This window comes from Alosa sapidissima, chromosome 17, assembly GCF_018492685.1.
Source record: "Alosa sapidissima isolate fAloSap1 chromosome 17, fAloSap1.pri, whole genome shotgun sequence".
Classification (NCBI taxonomy): Eukaryota; Metazoa; Chordata; class Actinopteri; order Clupeiformes; family Clupeidae; genus Alosa; species Alosa sapidissima.
The window spans coordinates 26,087,721-26,110,220 of NC_055973.1; the positions used below are offsets into that span (position 1 = coordinate 26,087,721).

Genomic DNA, 22,500 nt, shown 5'->3' on the forward strand with positions numbered 1-22,500 from the left:
AAGCGACTTACAATAAATACTCCAATGCAGAGCAGACCTTAGTTTACAAAAAATACAACAACAATAAATACTACTACCTAAAGATAAGAGTGTAGTTGTAAGTTGGAAGTGTGTGCTTCACCTCACTGTGTGTTCACTGTGTGCTGAGTGTGTTTTACTAATTCACGGATTGGGATAAATGCAGAGACCAAAATTTCCCTCACAGGATCAAAAGAGTATATATACTTATACTTATACACAGTGATCGAGTTAGTTGTAGGTCTACTAACACAGTGACCAAGTTAGCTGGCTTCAATAGATTATTACATTATTTTATAATTTTATAATTTAAGGGACCCTCCCACTGCAGAAACTCTGGGATCAAACACCTGACCTTCAGGTGTTCTATCTCAAAGCCGAGATACCCAGCCTCTTCAATACCACCACCTAATGCTCGATCAATTATTCATTCTGCAACAGGCAACTTGGCAATTGTGATTCAGGAACTAACACAAGGTTAAAACTTTTATTTTCTGGGCTGAGATACGCCAACTGTCACTCAATCGTTGCTGGCTTCTATCCATATTTGGTATCGTCCCTCACTGGCATAGAGTGAAGAACTCGCTCTGCCCTTGTGGACAATCCCACAATTCCCCACAAAGGCGTGTAGCACAGCTCAATGGAGGCCGTATGGAATACTCGACTCTGCTTGATTCCGCTGTGCACTGTGCTACGCTGGGTGCCATGGCGACGGGGGCATGACCCCAGCCGAGTGGGGCGCCGACGACCTCAAACCCTCCAGAAGCGTGCGGCACAGAGCCGCGTTGTACCGCTCCGCTCCACTAGAGGCACCCTGGGGGGCCAAAACCAGGCCAGCTCAGCACTTCTGCATCTCTCTCTCGATCTCAAACACACACACACACACACACACACACACACACACACAGCCCACTACCCCACTCAGCCCCAGTAGGCCGCTGTGGGGAGATAAGAAGAAGAAGTGCAGAGTCTGCATCCTCCTCTCTCCTCTCCTCTCCCTCTGGCTCTCTCCTCCTCTTTTCCCATCTCTTTATCCCTCCATCCCTCCTGTCCTATTCCATTAGCCCTCTCTTCCTCTCAGATTCCATCTGTCATTTGAGCTCGCCTGCTCTCTCTCTAACTGTGACAGGGGGGAAAGTGTGTGATAGAGAGAGAGAGAAAAAGAGAGAGAGAGAGTGAGACAAAAGGAGAGTGCAACAAAAGGAGAGCAAGTGAAGGAGAGTGAAACAGAGAGAAAAAGAAAGAGTTCAAAAGAGGGTGGATGGGGCTGATAACTGCGGAAAGCTAACCGAGAGGTTAACAGCTGCCTCTGCAGTTCATCATGCTGTAGTTACTATGGCGATTTGAAGTTGTGTACAAGTGTACTGGATCTGTACAAAATTATCTGTACAACGTGTGTGTGTGTGTGTGTGTGTGTGTGTGTGTGTGTGTGTGTGTGTGTGTGTGTGTGTGTGTGTGTGTAACCACCACAGGGGTCACCTTGTAATTTACTGGAAGATAAAGAGAGAGCTCAGTACTGTTTGTTACCTAGTTTCACTCTTTGTGCATGTGCATGTGCATGTGTGTGTGTGTGTGTGTGTAGCCTCTGGAGACTACGGTGGCCCTCAGGGGACACTCTTGACACTCTGTTCCATCTGAAGTCAGACCACAGAGTTAAGGGAATCGATAGTGCTGATGAATGTCTTCCTCTTGAATGGTCAGACCCCCCCCACTGCACTATGCCATCACCAGTACACACACACACACACACACACACACACACACACACACACACACACACACGGACGCACACACGCACGCATGGACGCATGCATACACGCACACAGACACAGACACATACACGCACAAACAATAAAACACACACGCACGCACACACGCACACAGACACACACACACACACACACACAACCACAGACACATACGCACAAACAATAAAACACATACAAACAATAAAACACACACAAACAATAAAACACACTCAAATCAAAACACACAAACACTTACACACACAAGAAAACAGCGCTGAAAACCACAGACACTCACAGAGAGACTCGCCCACACATAATGAAACAGCTGGTCAACATTCTGTTGCTGTTTGCGAATGTTAAAAGGGGTGAAGGCCTTTAGCTTAAAAGTGTAAACAGTCTGATCTCTCTGAGTCGGTTCTGAAAACCAGGTCTCCAGAGAGGACGTCTTAAAGAGACTAGACTTACCTGCAGATACCTCATGAACCAACAGGTGAACTTGAGTGTGTGTGTGTGTGTGTGTGTGCGTGTGTGCGTGTGTGTGTGTGTGAGAGAGAAAGAGAGAAAGAGAGAGAGAGAGAGAGAGAGAGAGAGAGAGTGAGTGAGTGAGTGAGTGGGTGTGTGTGAGAGAGAGAGAGAGAGAGAGAGAGAGAGTGAGTGAGAGAGAGAGAGAGAGAGAGAGAGAGAGAGAGAGAGACTCACCTATGAGGGCTTCAAAGCAGTTGGCCATGGCATGTCTGAGGTCGGACTCCCTGCAGAGGTCAGGACCGTGAGCATAAAGCATGAAGCGGTCCAGCTCCAGTTTCTACACACACACACAACACACAAAGAGTGGTTAGGAAGAGATTCACCAGTTTTACCCCCCCACCCACACACACACACACAAAGTGAGACACACTTGTGGTCAATGAACGTAGCACATAATTTAAGCGGAGCAGATTCAATAATGGCCGATGAAAAAGCATGCAGGAGACAAGAAAAGGCGTATGAGGACATGGAAAACATATTGGGAGGGTCTGGGTGCTGTTTAATAAGCACTCTTACACACACACACAAACACACACACACAGCGGTGAAAGCAAATTAGATTAAAGAAATCACAAGATGGAGATGAACATGATCCTCTTCCTGAGTCCCATTCTCTCCCTCATTTCTGTGAAATATCTGCTTTGGCAAGATTGGTTGTGATACAGCCCTGCCAATAAATTAATTGAATTAGCAAAACAGATCCAGGGGTGTGTGTGTGTGTGTGTGTGTGTGTGTGTGTGTGTGTGTGTGTGTGTGTGTGTGTGTGTGTGTGTGTGTGTGTGTGTGTGTATGTGTGTGTATGTGCATGTGTTTGTGTGCCAAGGAAGGTTTGTCCTGCAGTCTGCTCACTGATTGACTAAATGTTACTCAGCAACCCTCCCCGAGTCCGAACCAATCACTTCCCTACTGGCTGTAACACCAGAAAGCAGCCAGAGCCCTGATGCAGTTGTCTGCCATTTTAGCACAATACTGTGTGTGTTCGTCTTTGTATGCTAGTTTACTGAGACAGAGAAAGAGAGAACATTTAGATTCAAGGATTTGTATCTCACATACTGTACATAAGAGTTACCGTTGTAAAACATGGTGTGAAATGGCATTTGTTTATCAAATGGAAGCTATAGAGGGTCTCTATCTGACTCAGAAGGTCCCTGACACCTGGTCCCTTAACACCGTCAGTTAAATGTGTCCCAAATGTTTTGCTCATATGTGGCACATATACTGTAGCCCCACATCATCACATACCCTTCACCTTACCTAGGAATTGGCATTTGGTTTTATTTCAGTTAGTCTAATAGCTGGTTGGATTTGCAGTGAGAGATGATCTTATGGAAAGTACCCCATGTCAATCGTGAGATATGGTGAAGGGTATGTGATGATGTGGGGCTATTTTAATTCCAAAGGCCAAGGGAACTTTATTTTTTTACAAAGAAAATTGGTGTTTTTGTTGGTCATTTTTTTAATTAAGGCAATTTCCAAAAAATGATGATGAAAGGTGTGTGTGTGTGTGTTACTGAATGTACTCCCATCATATTAATCTGACTATGAGTGTGCTGTCATGGGTGTGTACTAGAAAAACACATCTTTTGAAAATTACACTCAACACATCTGTGTCTCACAAACACACCCCTCGAAATAACAAACTGCTTATGGCTTGTGCGGGGGTGAGTGTGTTGATGCCAGTGAAAATACACTGTAGACACAATGACAACCTTTCAGAACTTGTCATTTGTTACGAGGTGATCTCTTTGAAGTCTTTAATATTCTTGAATAACCAAACAATCTTTGCGGTCATATCCCCCTCTGTGATATCTGACTCAGTTGCTCCAGGTGTGCAAATCCTATTAGCTCACATCAGTCAACATTTACTAAACCTGCCCTGCCTGCTGTTTCTAGACTCTTCAAGTATATCAGTAATCATGGTATAATAAAACAATTGATAATAACATGTGTTTCAAGTTAGCACTTTGAAGCAAAGTGTTCACAAAGCATTGTATCTTATTGCTAACACTACACCTAAGTCACACTAAAAGTCTTTAACTTAGCTTTTAGATTTTCTTCTCATAAAACCTATTCACAAAGCTGCTGAGACCAACTTTAATTAAGTAAGCAAATATGACAACTACGAAGATGACAGAAACACCCTGTTGCTCTGGCTGGCCTCAATTCTCATGCACAGCACAGACTTGCTTGCAGTGACTTGGGTGATTGGCTGATGAGTGACATGTCTGTGCTAGTGAGTAGGCATATACTACATGACTAATTATTTATTCACCCTCGTCCTTTGCAGTAAACAGGACAGGCCACAAATGAAATAGTAATGGAATACACTTCGGAATGACACAGCATCGTTGGAACATTTGAAATATGGATCTGTATGATGACACGTTTGCATAGACAGAAAGTAATTAAATTTGATTTACAATTAAACATTACATTTAGTTTACATCATGACAATGAATAGTTATGGTTGTTGGTGGTTATTGTGCCCTTTACAAGCTACACAATTATTCCTTCGTGATTGAGATCTCTGTGCCATGTCCATTTAGAAACACTGCAATGTGAAATGATACAAATAGCTGCTTTAGTAAGCTGCTTAGCGAGTTAGGAGTCCTCTCAACTATTTTCTAAGCTCTCCCAGACTTAGGTGCTACTTAAATGTTTTGTGAATTACAAAAAAAAAGAGGAGTCCTAAAGTGAAAACTGACACGGCTATTCTTTTTAGGAGTTTCACTTTAATCCTGAAGTTAGGAGCTACTTTAAACCTAATGAATCATCGTGAATATGGGCCCAGAGTTCTGAAGTTTGTCCTTGGGCTGTTTGGCCTGTTCATTAAAGTGATTTGGCAAATGGATTTAGCAAATGATTTGGCAAATGGAAAAGCAAAAAGATTTTGCAACTATATTTGCAAATCCCTTTTTAAAATTAGAGCATTTATTGATAATTTAATAATTGATTTTCAAAATACTTTTTGTAAATTATCTTTTTAAATACTGTTTATATTGGCAAATTAACCAACTTCATTTGCCATAAGTGGCACCTGTGGTCCTCCATATTCTCTTCCTCTCCATTTCTCTTCCTCTCCTATTCCTTTTTTCTTTCTCTACTTTTCTCTCTCACTCTTTAACTCTTTCATTGCTTTCTCCACATGTTGAAATGGCTGCTGTAGTGTTCTCCAGCGCAGGCCAAGAGAGACACGGGCAGTGTGTGTGTGTGTGTGTGTGTGGGGGGGGGGGGGCAGAGAGAAGATGGAGAGACAGAGAGTGTGTAGGACAGAAAGAGTGATATAGAGAGAGTGTGTGTAGGACAGAGAGTGAGAGGAAGGAGACACACACACACTCACACAAAACAATGCAAGAGGGGCAGAGAAAGAAGGGGGAGAGGGGGAACCATAAGGAAAGTGGAGAAGAGGAGGAGAAGAAACAGAGAAACAGAGGGGAAGTGAGAGAAAAGGGTGTTACGGCCCTGCTGGTAATTCCCAGTACCACATCTTTTCTAATGCCTGTTGGGGCTCTGCCCCTTTGGACTGTGCTGCCTTATCAATCTGCAGATCATGGAGTGTGCCCATTGGTGCTGGGAGTAATGGGTGGTCCTATAAAGAAGACCTCATGGGTAATGGACACTCTCTGCTCGCTGCTCTGCCGCTCTGGCCTGGTTCCTGGTCACTCCGTGGCTGCTCCGCTGGGGAGAGCCCTAGCCCATCGCTCCTCACACCGACGTCACGTTTTACACTTTTGTTTGATCACCCCTAGACATACTTTGCATTACACTATCCTTTTTCATACACTATACTGACATTATCTTTTAATGTTAAAATAAACGTATGTATCATTGAACATATCGCTACAGTGTGGTCTCCCATTTAATGTCACAGCTACTTTGAGCCAGGTGGTTGTGACAAGGGGAATCATATACTGTAGAAACAGAGGGCCCACATCCCCTCTGTTTCTACAGTATGTGTCTCCTCTCTTCCTCTCCCCCACTTTCCCTATGGTTCCCCTTTTCTCCCACATCCCCTCTGTTTCTATGTAGAAAAGGGGAACCATGAGGGAACCATAAGGAACGTGGGGGCAGAATCAGGGAGACAGGAACTCCAATGCTGAATGGTAAAGCTTCTACAACAGGATGTGCTGAACAGAAGGGGGAGAGGAGAGGAGAGGAGAGGAGAGGAGAGGAGAGGAAAGGATAGGAGAGGAGAGGATAGGAGAGAGGAGAGGAGAGGATAGAAGAGGAGAGGAGACGAGAGGAGAGGATAGAAGAGGAGAGGAGAGGAGAGGATAGAAGAGGAGAGGAGAGGAGAGGAGAGGAGAAGACAGTAGAGGAGAGAAGAGGAGAGGTACAAAGAAAATAAAGTTTTGTGGGGAGAGAGAGAAAGACAGACAGCATGTAGAGAGGGAGAGAGGGTGTGATAGAGAGAGAGAGAAAGAAAGACAGCATGTAGAGAAGGAGAGAGGGTGTGATAGAGAGAGAAAGACAGACAGCATGTAGAGAGGGAGAGAGGGTGTGATAGAGAGAGAAAGACAGACAGCATGTAGAGCATGTCAGTGAGGTGAGCAGGGGCTCCAGTGGGCTTGTTCTGTGTCTGGGGGGAAATCTAAAAGCTCTCCTCTAAAGTCCTACAACAATAACCTCTGAGCTCTAATTACAGGCTCCCAGAAACAGGCCCGGCACAAAGTAAGAGGGGGAAGAATGGAACAAGGGGTTTGAAAGAGAAAGAGACGAGAGAGAGAGAGAGAGAGAGAAAGAAATCTTTCTGAAGTTTTCAGGCCTGCAGTGCAGATGACCGAAACCAGAGGCCGCATGGCCGACTATCTAAAGGTGGCATTGAAAGGGTGCAAGCGTCTAGCGCGTAGCCAGTATGTAGGCGTGTGAGGGCGCAACTGGGACTCACTTTAGCCAGCATGGCCAGGTGCTGGTTCTGGACAATGGCGGTACGGTAGGTGGCCAGTCCCCCCTCCTCCAGGCTGGGGAACAGGTAGTACAGGTGCACACTGCAAGGAGGGACACACGGGCACACACACACACACAGACAAATGCAAAGATATTAGATTCACAAGCAAATACACACACAGTTATCAGACATACATACACAAACACACATACACACAAAGAACAAAACCGCTGAGTCAGACTAGACAGACGCTGAGTCAAGAGGAATGGCAACGGAAGGCTGAGTCACAAGCACACACTAAACCCTGAGTCAGCACAACCGGACAACTCAACTGGGACAAAAGAATCAAAAACTTTTTTTCTTTTTCTTTTTTTTTTTAAAGTACATCCTAAAGTCACCACGGGGACTTTAGGGGAAATGCAGCATCACTTCACTGGGTACCCAATCAGGACCGCTCTTAGTCAATGACCTGCCCAATCTCATTGCACACTAACAAGGTCTCTGAGAAATCGCATCATTGAGTCATTGCAGAATAGAATCAAACACAACAACCGCAACCAAAAAAACACCACACAGAAAGCACACATGCAATCCCCAATGCACATACATCACACATATTAATATAGTTGCTTTGACGATTTTGAATCGTCCATCGTATCCTCTTCACTGTGGATGTGAATACTTCATGATGGTTTATGAAACGCAACCCATGACTCAGCAGAAAGAGACATGCGGAGTCATGGCAAGCTCCCCCTGGTCCGACACACAGTTAAGAAACGGGAGAGGCGGGATCCAATCAGCTAAGTCCGTTTGGATTGAACACAACATATTAAAATTAGATGGAGCATTAAAAATTCAAGGACAGCCAGCTGCAGACACACACACAGCATACAGACAACACTCCTCATTAAATTACGGAACATTCCGGTATATTAATTTAGAAACCAATAAAAACTTTTCCGAAGAGGAGGGGAGGGGGCTATTGTTTAATCAGACACCGTAGGAGATTACTCGTCAAGGCTGATGCAAGCAGAGGAGCAGCTTCAAACGCCAAAGTGCCTCAAATGAGGCGTGCATTAGCATAAAAACAAACAACTCTTTCCAGGACATCTCGTTTTCAGGGTGTGCGAGTCCCTGAGACAAACATGGGGGAGCTGTGTGGGTGAGTGTGTGTATAATTGTGTGTGTGTATGTGTGGGTCTGTTTACTTTTTACATAACATAGAGCTGTGATGTGCAAGGGTGTTGTGTGCCTGAACAACCTCCAGAGGTATCTGGGAGGTCGTCCTTTTAACTGAATCTGAGGTGAGATCTAAAACACTCACAACTTCACCTTTAGGGGGAATGTACTGTAGGAGACATTTGAACCATTTATTTTATTTGTTATTAATTTATTATAATATTTGCCCTATTTTTTCAATCTCTGAGAATTTGTGCCCTCTGCAGGTCAAAAGGTCATTAAACAGTACAGTGTATAAGTATAAGTATATATACTCTTTTGATCCTGTGAGGGAAATTTTGGTCTCTGCATTTATCCCAATCCGTGAATTAGTGAAACACACTGAACACAGTGAACACACAGTGAGGTGAAGCACACACTAATCCCGGCGCAGTGAGCTGCCTGCACCAACAGCGGCGCTCGGGGAGCAGTGAGGGGTTAGGTGCCTTGCTCAAGGGCACTTCAGCCGTGGCCTACCGGTCGGGGTAACCAGCGCTAACCAGTAGGCCACGGCTGCCCCTAAGTAGGTCACGGCTGCCCCGGTGGCCTGGAGGGGGAGTGGCTGACTGGGAGCACACAGCTTTTGACCTTGGCCTAACTTTTGACCTTGCTCGCTGAACTGTTGCGTATAGGAACTGCTACACCTTTTTGGTGCTCTTTAGCGAAGTCCTTTTAGGCAAGTCCCTCCACTCGGCTGCCATATTGCGATGCTTTTTGGGGATGTATTCACACGTCAACTTTTGGTGGCGGAAGGGCCGGAATATGTGTAGACGACTGCCATGTTTGTGTTATGTTTGTGAAATGTATGGTGTTAACTAACACCATACATTTCTATAGGAGATTTTTGCTGTGTCTCCTCATTAGAAAGTCTCTGTCTTTACTTTAAATATCCAGTCTGCCTTATATCCTTTATTGAGCAGACGAAAGACCTGTAATGTTTCTTTTTTGTAATAAAAACTCGAACTTTACCGGACCTCTCTTGGATATTCTTTTGTTTATTGCAACTTACAAGCGTCAAAGATTTCCCCCAGTTAACAATAATGTGACAAGGAACACATTTAGGATAAAATAGTCACTACATTAATCAAAAAGCTTGCTTCTGCATCTGGAAACATTGTGGATTGTGTGCTGAAGGAAATCAGCAGTTCATCAACTGCTTGCTTGAATGTTTGACCCTGTGTCATGTGTGTGTGTGTGCGCAGCAGGTACAAGTGCGTGTGCAGCAGGTACAATTTGAGGAGTGCTGATTGTAACAAGGTCCTTGCTGTGTTGTTTACCACTGAGGTCTCACCTCTATCAAAGAACACACACACACACACACACACACACCCCAAAAGTGACATCTAATAATGATCAGTGCCCATGATTCACAGAGTTCAGCAGGTGTGAAAGACCACTCTTTGAGACAGACAGACAGACAGACACACACAGACAGACAGACACGGACACAAAAGGAGAGACAAACATGCACATGAAAAATCTTCACACAGTCACATGAAAGCACCCTGAATCATCATGGCCTCTGATGCTTGAGATGCAAACCACTGTGTGCATGGGACAAATAAACTGGAGCAAGCACACACACACACACACACACACACACACACACACACACACACACACACACACACACACACACACACACACACACACACACACACACACACACGCACACAATCCAGAATCCCCAGCACGTCCCCTGAACAAACGCGTGTTTGGCTGCGCTGGTGCGTTGCTGGGCAACGGGCCACAGCACTGTCAGAAGTCGGGCTACCATTTGGATTTGAAATGGAGCATGGATTTAAAACAAGAGCAGAAAAAGACAAGAGACAGAACAAGACTGCCGAGGGCTTTCGTGATGAAGTTTGTGTTTGTGTTTATCGGGACCCCATCAATGCTGTGAAGGTCAGCAGAGGACTTGTAGTGTCTCTCTTGCCGTCATTACAGCAGACCGATGCTGCCGTGCGTCAGGCTTTCAGGAGGATTTGGACAGATTGAGCGATTTATCTGAGCATTCTGAGGAAGGACAGAGAGAGAGAGAGAGAGGGGGGGGGGGGGGAGAGAGAGAGAGAGGGAGGAAGGGACTGGGACAGAGAGGAAGGAAAAGAGAGAAAGAGAGAGAGAGATAGAGTGAGAGAGCGAAGGATAAGGGAAGGCGGCGTGTTTTGTCCTTACGCAGACGGGTGCGGCAGTTTGTGGTGATTTGTTGAGAGAACTGTGGAGGAGAGGAGGGTGCGTGTGTGACTGTGTGTGTGTGTGTGTGTGTGTGTGTGGGAGGGGGGTGATTACTGTGTAAACACACAGAGACCACAAAGAGAGATGAACTGTATTTAAACCTACTCCCCTACGTATGTCTCATAACAAAGTCTCTCTCTCTCTCTCTCTCTCTCTCTCTGAAGGCCACAGTAATGGGGCCATGTGAGTCCCATTCGGCCTTAAGACCAACACAAACACAACACAAACAGCCACACAAACACAACACAACCAGCCACACAAACACAAACACAACCAGCCACACAAACACAAACACAACACAAACAGCCACACAAACACAACACAAACAGCCACACAAACACAACACAACACAAACAGCCCCACACGCACAACACAACACAAACACAACACAAACAATAGGAGGGCCAGGGTGGTGAGATAAATAAACACATGCATAATTAATGAGGGCTGAGACAGGGGGACGTCCCTGACTGTGTGTCCAAGACATTCAGAGGATGGTCACACTCTCCGCTTGTGCTCCATCACTGCCCACAACCTCTCCTTTCGTTAGTGTGTTTGTTTGGCATGTGTGTGTGTGTATGTAAAAAGCAGTATGTACTATTACTATTTAAGTAAGTACTAAGTACTATTTGAAACATTGAAGTACTATTTGCTTGAGTACCAAAACTGTTGCTGCTGCATATAATAACTGTGAAGCGTGTGTGACACATCTCATTGGCTTATACGTGTGTGTGTGTGTGTGTGTGTGTGTGTGTGTGTGTGTGTGTGTGTGTGTGTGTGAGAGAGAGAGCAGGGTTTCACCTGGGAGCCACTCTGCTGCAGCCTCAGCCAGCTAATTAGCGGTTGTCATGGAGAAACTTGTTTCTTTTAAAGAGAAGGGGAAGCGACATAATAAGGAGCAACATCTCCCCATTCACATTCCAATTACCACAAAGAGGAGGAGGGAGGCACGAGGAACGAGAGAGAGACAGAGAGAGAGAGAGAGAGAAAGAGGGAGGGAGGGAGAGGGAGAAAGAGAGAGAGGGAGAGACGGGAGAGAGAGGGAGAGATAGAGAGAATATGAAAGAAAGAGAGAGTAAGCATCCTGAGGTCTGAGGTATATGCCAGAGAGAGAAAATAATAAATTGCCGTTATTTCCAATTAATGAAGATGTCCGTCAAACACACATGGACACGCTTCTGGGACAGGAAACACAAACACAAACACACCTGGTAAGGAACTCCACCACTGCATCTCCAAGGAACTCCAGCCTCTCGTTGTGATTGATCCTGACCGGGCAGAAAGGGACATTTCAGTAACTGACAGCAACACACTCACACATTTGCACACAAACACACAGACCCATGCAACATATGGTTTATGTGTGTGTGTGTGTGTGTGTGTGTGTGTGTGTGTGTGTGTGTGTGTGTGTGTACCTGGAAGGAGATGGGTCGTCCTGTCCAAGCCTGGACATGATGTTGATTAATGTGTTGATTCCTGACCAATCGAAAAGCAGAATCAGTCAACAAGCCCACATCCCATCTCCACACGGAGTTAACACAGGAAGGCAAACATCATCCTGCCTCTAATAGACCTTTAACACATGCCTCCCGCTGTGTGTGTGTGTGTGTGTGTGTGTGTGTGTTGTGCATGTTTGTTCAAGTATAAATAAGTAAACACTGATATCTTCACTGCTTAACCAGGGATGCCAGAGGCATTTATTTAAGCCACACAAACACATGCACACATGCACTCACGCGCAAACAAACACACACACAGGCTGTTTTTTTTCTCTCTCCTGAACAGAGGACAAGCTTAGAGCAGAAAAACGCTGTTGCAGCGTGGTTTTCCACCCCCCTGGGGAGGTTTGAGTGCCCACCTTTCTTCCTCATGTACATGTGGTGCACCTTCCTGTCGCCATATTTGGGCTGGCGGATGCCACAGTTGGAGAGCGAGTTGCGGGCGTGGTCGGGGTTCATGCCGAAGTTCAGGTGGTGGCTGGGATGGGTCATGGCCAACTGATATACCATATGAGGAGAGAGATGGAGAGAGATGGAGAGAAGGAGAGAGAGATATGGAGAGAGGGAGAGAGAGAGAGAGAGAGGGAGAGAGAGAGATAGATGGACAAATTAATAGACAGCCAATGATTATCACTGATTCATGATCAATAATAAATGTGGATACACTGCACACAAGTCTGCACTCTAACTCTCTCTCTCACGCACACGCGCACGCACACGCACACACACACGCACACACACACACAGTGCTACAGACACAAGTATAGACAGCAGAGTAAAAAGTGGGATAGTGGCAGCCTCCTGTCCTGACAGCAGACTAAGCACGCTCGGGGTTTTGACAGGAAATCAGAGCGGAACACAGGCGCCAAGTCAGGAGGAGCAGAGAGACAGATCCAGATGAAGAGAGGAAAGCAAGATGGAGAGAGTCAGCTGGAGGAAGAATGAAGTGCAGAAATGAAAAGAGAGGAGGACCAGAGAGAGCCAGAGAGAGGGAGGGAGAGAGAGAACAGAGAGAGAGAGAGAGAGAGATAGAGGAGAGAGAGAGCACTCTGTAAAATACAGGCAGCATTTATCAATCTTACATCAAGCAAGTGTGTTCTCAGCGGTAACTCAGCTGCTGAGATGTGCCAAGTCCAACTTCACACACACACACACACACACACACACACACGCACACACGCACACACATACGCACACACACACACGCACACACATACGCACACACACACTCACACACACTTCTTAAATCAATTTCAAGCTCCAATGAGATATACGTGTAAGGCACTGGCCCTTGTGGTTTTACCATTTTGATTTTTAATATGTATTTATGAAATTCTTCAAGCACGCGGCAGCTCCTCTGAGCACCGACAAATTTCACTACAAGTCGAGTTTTGTACGGACGCTGATAGAAGTGGAATTCTCTTCCCCCGACATCTGCTGGGTGTGTACAAGAGGCAGAAAAGACTGTGTGTGTGTGTGTGTGTGTGTGTGTGTGTGTGTGTGTGTGTGTGTGTGTGTGTGTGTGTGTGTGTATGATTGTGAGCCGTTGAGGGAAACACCACATCTGGATTGCTTGGGGCCTCCACACATACAAATGTAAAGCCCCTCTCTGTGGACAGGTTGCAAAGCAACATGGGTGTCTAAAGATCATTGCAAAGACTTCTGGTCAAGTGACATGAAACTGACCAATAACATGATTTCCTGTGCAGCAATGCAGTTTCATTGAGCTACCTTACTGAGTCAACATTACTGACGTAGCCGTATGTCTGCATTCTCTGTCCATGTCATCTGCGGTCCTACACCACAGCAAATTGAGTGGACAGGACTGGACGTGAAGGACCAGAGCACAGACATGAGAATGGGACACGGCACAGGGCCCAAAAGACATTAGAATGGGACACAGACATGGTAATGAGACACAGACATGAGAATGGGACACGGCACAGGGGCCAACAGACATGACAATGAGACACAGCACAGGGGCCAACAGACATGAGAATGGGACACAGCACAGGGGCCAACAGACATGAGAATGAGACACAGACATGAGAATGGGACACAGACATGAGAATGGGACACAGACATGAGAATGGGACACGGCACAGGGCCCAACAGACATTAGAATGGGACACAGACATGGTAATGAGACACAGACATGAGAATGAGACACAGACATGGGAATGGGACACAGACATTAGAATGAGACACAGACATGAGAATGAGACACAGACAAGAGAATGGGACACAGACATGAGAATGAGACACAGACATGGGAATGGGACACAGACATGAGAATGAGACACAGACATGAGAATGAGACACAGCACTGGGGCCAAAAACCAGCCCACAATTCACAGGCTTTGCTTTCAATCCCTGTGTAAATACACTCAACTGGACACATGCAGAGATTATATTTACAAATCACTCTATGAGCGTGTGTGTCTGTTATGTGAATGGGGTGGGATCTGAATATGTGAAAGTCTGTGAACACACTGTGACAATAAACACTGTGTGTGTGTGGTAACGCAGGATTTAAAACATGTTTATCTGAAGGATTTGGCCGGTTCCCACTTGCCACCCTCTAATGGCCACTGATTTAGCTTCATTACACACACACACACACACACACACACACACACACACACACAGGTTCAACATCTCAGTTTTGGCCACAGTCTCTCAAAAGAGGAAATTCACAGGAAAGATTAGCACTCTATTCACTCTCTTGCCACGAGTCTTCAGTAATCCCAAACATTTATTTGTATTTGCTCATATATCTATATCATTATTTATTTATGTGTATGCCTAGAGCATACATGGGCAACATACGGCCCGCGGGCCACATCCGGCCCGTGGGCTTTCCCTGACCGGCCCGCGTAAGGTCCGTGAAAGAACAATAGTCAAGAGCCTAGCATAGAGATAATGCATGCAAATCAATATCGTTGTTTTTATTTTGAAAGCGACTGCTATTTGTACGCCCATACATTTGTGCGTGGATGCATACGACGTAAACACCCTCACTGATGTGCTGGTGAACAGAATTTATGCTTCTGCGTCGACACAATGCAGTTGCCTTTACGTCGGCGTAAACCTTTCAAAGTTTTGTGTCTCTTATGTCTGCGTCGCTCACCACCGCAAAGGTTGTTAGAACAAACTCCTACTCGTTGGTGATACAAAGTGTTCATTTCAAAACGTTACTGGCAGATAGACAGTTTACAATCGGATAACCCCGTAATTGTAACCCCGTAATTGTAACATTTTCGTAGTCTAATTCTGCATGGAGTTAATTTAATGATGGTAATGATTTAATGATGAAATATTGCTGAGTGTTGATGAAATGGTGGCACAGGCCTATCGGTTGTACTGACTCCTTCACATTGTCATGACCTAGCCTAATTATATAGATATTGTAGTACTTTTTTATTTTTTGACATGTCAATGTCAAAAAATCATTTTCGAGAATGAGGATTAAATACTGGACATAGATTAAATATTGCTGTTTTTCCTTTGTCTCCCTCACATTTTCATCTGTTCTTACGAATAGTAAACAAAACCATATGATTTACTTAATGTTATACAAGAACAGAATAGAATTGAACAGAATTGATTTCAGACTTGAGTTCGGTATTTTGGGTCCGGCCCTCCTCAACAGTCCCAGTTTGTCATGTGGCCCCTTGGGGAAATTAGTTGCCCACCCCTGGCCTAGAGGCAGGAGGTGTCAATGACTCATCCTCTCACACACACACACGCACACACACACATGAAAATAGAGAGACTTTAGAGACTCACAAGATGCAACTCTCATATGTGTGTATAAATAGTCCCTGATGCAGGCAGGCCCATACTGTTTTACACACGTATGTTCACACACTCGCACAAACAGAGGAAATCTGAAATGGAGCGCTTGAATCGCACGGATGAATTATTTAAATCCCGCAGGATATCTTTGCTGCTGCTGTCTGTCAGTGTGTGTGTGTGAGAGAGAGAGAGTGTGTGTGTGTCTCTGAATCATTCAGCAGTGTGCCTGTCCAAGTCACCCCCCACTGGTCAAAACCATATGCCCTGCTCTACCCCTTGGTGCTTACTGCCTGGTTGCCCACACACACACACACACACACACACACACACACACACACACACACACACACACACACACACACACACCCTTGCTATTACAAAAGCCCTATTGCGTCACCTCAGCTCTTTGAGTTGGAAGGGGAAGGGTAGTTTTTAAATCAGGCTAAGCGCTTGACATTCTCCACAATCTCTTTGTACCTCAAAATATGTTATTATATATGATAACTGTATGTTATTATTCATTACTAGGCTTATTAGCATCTACAAAAAAAAAAAAAAAAAAAACTACAAAAATGCCATTTGTGAGAACAAAACCTTTTTTAGCCATTTTCATCCTATAGTTAATTTTAAAACGATGTCACTTTCAACACATCATAACAACATCTTACGGTGGGCAGGAAACTGGACAACACAAGGACATGCAGTAGTACGTTAGAACTGTGATTTCAAAGGAAGCAGAGTCATTTTAAATGAAATGGCAGGTAGTTAAATATAGACCACATTTCTGTCAAACATAAGTTCAAACATAAGTAGTTTTTACAAACTCATTACCAACTTATTTACTGGTTTGCATGCAGCCAACCAACGAAATGTCCAGATACAAAAAATCTGTCCGTCCGTCAAAAAATCACACACTCCAAAAGTGTACCACACCTTCAGAAGAGTGTATGTGGTCAGCCTTCCAGTGATTACCGTCCCAACATTAACTTCTTACAGAACCAGAATGGGAGGCTGAACACATCTTACCTCTTACAGAACCAGAATGGGAGGCTGAACACATCTTACACATCTTACCTCTTACAGAACCCTTGGCATGGGAGGCTGGCTGAGGACTCAATCAATTACAATGGCAGAGATGCGCTTAACAGAGCAATGGAGGAAAGAGAGTGCGTGAGAGAGGAAAGGAGAAGAGAGGAAAAGAGAGGATGAGAGAAAAAAAGGAGGATAGAGTGAAGAGGAGGGAAGAAGAGAAGAGAAGAGAAGAGAGGATGGGAGGAGAGAGGGAAGAGGAGAGGAGAAGAGAGGATAGGAGGGAGAGAGGGAAGAGGAGAGAGGGAAGAGAGGATAGGAGGGAGAGGAGAAGAGGAGAGAGGGAAGAGAGGATAGGAGGGAGAGGAGAAGAGGAGAGAAGAGAGAATAGGAGGGAGAGAGGGAAGAGAGGATAGAAGAGAAGCAGAGAGGGAAGAGGAGAGAGGGAAGAGGAAAGGAGAAGAGATGATAGAAGCAGAGAGGGAAGGAGAGGAGAAGAGAGGATAGAAGCAGAGAGGGAAGGAGAGGAGAAGAGAGGATAGAAGCAGAGAGGGAAGGAGAGGAGAAGAGAGGATAGGAAGTAGAAAGTACAAAGTTGTGGTGCTGAGCTGACATCAGAAGTGAGCAGCAAAGAGATCAATAACTGATTCTCTCACTCACTCTCTCACACACACACTTCACATACCATTTCTATGGAGGTAGGAATGTGAAAAAGACCTATTGTGCCACCTCAAAGAACATGACCATGGCCACCAATGACGACCACAAACAGAAACACCCACACCCACACACACACTCTCTCTCTCTCTGGAGACCATCACAGGGTGATGAGAGTGAGCCTCTATATTGCTCCTCTTTGGGCCCAAATAAAACGCATTGATTGGTGATGCATCAGAGCGTGACAGCTCTCCAATAGTGCTACAGGCTGTACATAGAAGAAGTGCGCACACACACACACACACACACACACACACACCTGCCCTTGCTATTTCAAGGAAGCTTTGTGCTTCCTGCCCACTCACTGCAATGTTCGCACTGCACTTCAAAAAGTCCAAGACTGTAAGCCTGTGCTTCTATGTGTGTGTGTGTGTGTGTGTGTGTGTGTGTGTGTGTGTGTGTGTGTGTGTGTGTGTGTGTGTGAGAGAGAGAGAGAGAGAGAGAGAGAGAGATAGGGCAAAAGAGAGAGGATAAGTATTAGAGTAGGGGCAGCTGTCAGTGTGTGCACCTGCATGTGTGTGTGTGTGTGTGTGTGTGTGTGTGTGCAGGGCCGCGTTTGTGCATTGGGCAAAGGGGCTGCTGCCCCGGGCCCCGGCCACTAGGGGGCCCCGGCGCGGGACATTTAAAAAAGAAAACAAATGTCTTATCGTCACCTGTCTTTCCCCTTATCAATGCATGCTATCCCAGACAACAATGGCTTCGCATGAGACAATTAGGAAATATGAAAGCGGGGCTCGAAAAAAGGAACAGCGGCAGCCAGACGTTCTCAGTAAGGCGCGCCAAAACCACGGCCGTACCCAAGTACGCACTGTGCGTATCATCAGGCTACGAGAGAGAGAATTGGCCCTGTGTGTGTGTGTGTTCACACAAAACAGGCCTAGGTTACCATAACTTCCCAACTCTGCACAGTATTCCATTAACTGCATGACAGTAGGCTATTTTCTGTAAAGTAAGTTTGTAAACACGTTATCATAATCAACTTAATGAAGAACTATGCACGCGCGCACCTTTTGTTTGAGCAGGAGAGCCTACATACGCATGCTACAGAAGTTGTCGGCTAGCTTGTTGTTTTCTATTATAGTCCATGAGCCACAGGGGGTCGTCACTACCACTTGGGGGGGCAAATTCTCATGATATTTTTCTGAAAGCTACATATCTCTGGAGTATAAAATGGTATGATAGCAAGTTGGATCTTGTAGCTTTATGGCTGCACAGGCCTTCAAAGTTGACCTCTGATTTGAAAAAAAAGGAAATTCCGCCTATTGGCTTTTTTTGTTAAAACATTCATAAGAGCCCAGACAATAATCCAAATCTTATTATTACCGATGCATATGTGGTATTTGATGTTGGCATACATATTTTGACTCATTATGTGATTTTGCTCTTCGTTTTGGTTGATAAAATTCAAGATTTATGTGCAAAAAAAAGCTAATTTGAGTTTTCAGAGCAACATGTTATGGCAATACCTGAATGCAGACCTTATTGATCATTACTATTCTACCTTCCTTACTTTCAATTGCGAGTTGAAATTCATTTTAAATGATGACATACATAGGTCTAGCCTGGCGGGCCATCCTATATCATTGAAATGTATAGTCTGGCATCGAACCATTCACCTCGCTTAATCCAAGGGGCGGGCAGAGAATTGTCTATCAAACTGCCTAGGCATGCAATAGGCCAGCGCTACGACCATATCCGTATCGGCAAAACGGCAAATACATCCTTCTTCGAAAGGAATGACTTTGCATTGTGTGTGACAACATCGAGCTCAACTTTCAAAGAAAAGCACAAGTCCAACTTCTCCAAAGTTGACGCCAACGCCGATTCAAACAACCGCTCTTCGTTCGCCATAGCCACCTTCCTTGTTGTTCACCGTCGCAGGACTGTCGTTATCCTGTTAAGCCCGCCTTAAGACTCTCTAACAAAATAGAGCGCTGTGATTGGATGAGGTCCACGGCGTCAGCCAATAGAAATCCCTATGGTTTGATACTAGACGTACAGGCTGAGCAAATTAATTTGCCGCCGCTAGGGTGCATCTAGATTTCTAGGCTAACATAGGTCTGCAGTACAAATGTTTTTTAAATTGTAGCTGAAACGAGTACAAAGGATCTTTAATCTATTCATTAAATTCATCGTCAGAACAGGAGCACAGAGGATGCCATCTCTATGGCACTTCACTCTGCCCTGTCCCACCTTGACAATAGCAACACCTATGTAAGAATGCTGTTCATTGACTTCAGCTCAGCATTCAACACCATCATCCCCTCCAAACTGATCACCGAACTCAGTGAACTGGGCATCAATACCTCCCTCTGTAACTGGATTCTGGACTACTTGTATTGCATTCATTGTGTCTACACTTGAGATAAATAAGTTTGGTTTTTCTTTTATCATATACACCTATATTGGTAGATGTTTTTTCTTTACCTTGACATGTTTCGATGTATACTTCCATCTTCATCAAAATGTTTTTATCAGCTGATGTTGTTACGGAGGTGTGATTCACCTGTCTTTTGACAGGTGGACCACACCTCCTGCTGTCAGTCAGCCGCCCCCCAGGACGGCACTCCAGGTATGGGAGAGCATATATGCTCCCTCATCTCTGTTCATTGTCTTTGGGCACAATGAACAGAGATGAGGGAGCATATATGCTCTCCCATACCTGGAGTGCCGTCCTGGGGGGCGGCTGACTGACAGCAGGAGGTGTGGTCCACCTGTCAAAAAACTGACAGGTGAATCACACCTCCGTAACAACATCAGCTGATAAAAATGTGTCGCACTACTCCACCGTGTGACCTTCTGATGAAGATGGAAGTATACGTCGAAACATGTCAAGGTAAAGAAAAAACATCTACCAATATATGTGTATGTGATAAAAGAAAAAACAAACTTATGGATTCTGGACTTTACCTAACCAACAGACCTCAGTCTGTTAGGTTAGATAATCGCACCTCCTCAAACAACGAACACCAGTGTACCACAGGGATGTGTGCTGAGCCATCTCCTCTACTCCCTCTTCACCTACGACTGCACACCTGTACATGGCTCTAAAACCATTGTCAAGTTTAAAGATGACACTACGGTGATTGGGCTCATCAGCAATAACGATGAGACGGCCTACAGGGAGGAGGTTCAGCACCTAACATCGTGGTGCACTGATAAAAACCTGGCTCTCAACACCAAGAAGACCAAAGAGCTCATTGTGGACTTCAGGAAGTCTAAAGCTAGCACACACACACACACACACACCCATTCTCATCAATAGGACTGAGGTGGAGCATGTCACCAGCTTCAAGTTTCTGGGTGTCCACATCTCTGAGGACCTCTCTTGGACCCTCAACACCTCTACCCTGATCAAAAAGGCCCACCAGCGTCTCTTTTTTCTGAGGTCCATCTGTCTCCTCAGATCCTGGTGAACGTCTACTGCTGCAACATCGAGAGCATCCTCACCAACTGTATCATAGTTTGGTATGGCAACTGCTCTGCCCACAACCGGAAAGCACTGCAGAGGGTGGTGAAAACTGCCCAACACATCACCGGTTCCTCACTCCCCTCCATCGAGCCCATCCAGGGCAAGCGATGCTTGCGTAAGGCGCGCATCATCAAAGACTGTTCTCACCCCAACCACAGACTGTTCACTCCACTCCCCTCCAGGAGGCGTTACAGGTATCTCCGCATCCGAACCAGCAGGTTCAGAGGAAGCTTCTTTCCTGCGGCTGTCACCCTACTGAACTCTAGCTCTGCATCCCGGTGACATTCAACCAACTAAGCCCCCATCACCCCCTGCCCCCCCCCCCCCCCCCCGCCTGATGCCTCCTTGCCTGTGCCTGTTGAGGTGTCCACGACCATGGCAACCTTGACAGGGACAACAAGGAGGCGGACATCCCCTAGCCCCCTCCACAACTGCACTACCCTATCCCACCCATCTATCCCATCCATCTATTTATTTACAAATGTACATACTGTAATTACACTTTTTACTGTACATAGCCATATTCCACTGCTTTTCATCCTGCACATACACTTATTATTAATACTATTGTAATGTTACTGTTTCTGCACTACAATGGTACTGTTACCACACTGCACATAGTTGTACATACTGTACATATCTGTCTATATGGTTCATACTAAATATCCATATTTATTCAGTTTTTCTGTAATATATTCTGTTAATACACTGCATATATCTATATTGTTCTTACTACTACTATAATGGTACCGCCACTACATTGCACATACCTGTACATGTTGTTCATACATTGTTCATATTACAGTACATAGCCATATTTATTCTGCTCTTATAAGGTAACTGTTAATACACTGCACATATGTATATTTAATTTATGCTACTCTAAACCACCTTCTGCAAAACAACTGTATACTACTGTCTACACTGCACTATATTTCTTGTCCTGTCTATGCACCACCTGCCTATACTGTGTACAGTATATCACATTGCACTTTTCTGCTTTTTTGCACTTCTGGTTAGACGCAAACTGCATTTCGTTGTCTCTGTACTTGTTCTCTGCACAATGACAATAAAGCTAAATCTAATCTAATTTAATCTAAAATTATAAATATAATTATAAAATAAAATCTGCCTCTGCTTTGCCTCTTTATGGATCATGCTATGAGACATTGTTATTGACCTTCTAGACCAGAGACATTCCATCAATGATTGTTGCTGTATTATATTCATCTGGAAGATTATCTGATAGTGATGCAAGTTTCTGCAAATGCTTTGCAAGTGCTGCTTTAGAGGTTTTCCTTGGGGTCCCCTCAGGTGTCGCCAAGGTCCAAGAGGGTGACAAAAGACTTCTCT

At 45.0% G+C, this 22,500-nt stretch overlaps 1 protein-coding gene across 2 annotated transcripts in view; it reads right to left on the reverse strand.

Annotated features, from left to right (window-relative positions):
• drosha (drosha ribonuclease III) overlaps window positions 1-22,500 on the reverse strand; it is an 87,588-nt gene that overhangs the window by 41,264 nt on the left and 23,824 nt on the right. For both annotated transcript variants that reach the window (XM_042067186.1, XM_042067185.1), the window contains exons 18-22: window positions 12,491-12,629; window positions 12,048-12,108; window positions 11,841-11,900; window positions 7,180-7,279; window positions 2,466-2,568 (exon numbers count right to left, since the gene is read on the reverse strand). In XM_042067186.1, the coding sequence (XP_041923120.1) occupies window positions 2,466-2,568; window positions 7,180-7,279; window positions 11,841-11,900; window positions 12,048-12,108; window positions 12,491-12,629 (463 nt within the window). The remainder of the gene's footprint in view (window positions 1-2,465; window positions 2,569-7,179; window positions 7,280-11,840; window positions 11,901-12,047; window positions 12,109-12,490; window positions 12,630-22,500) is intronic.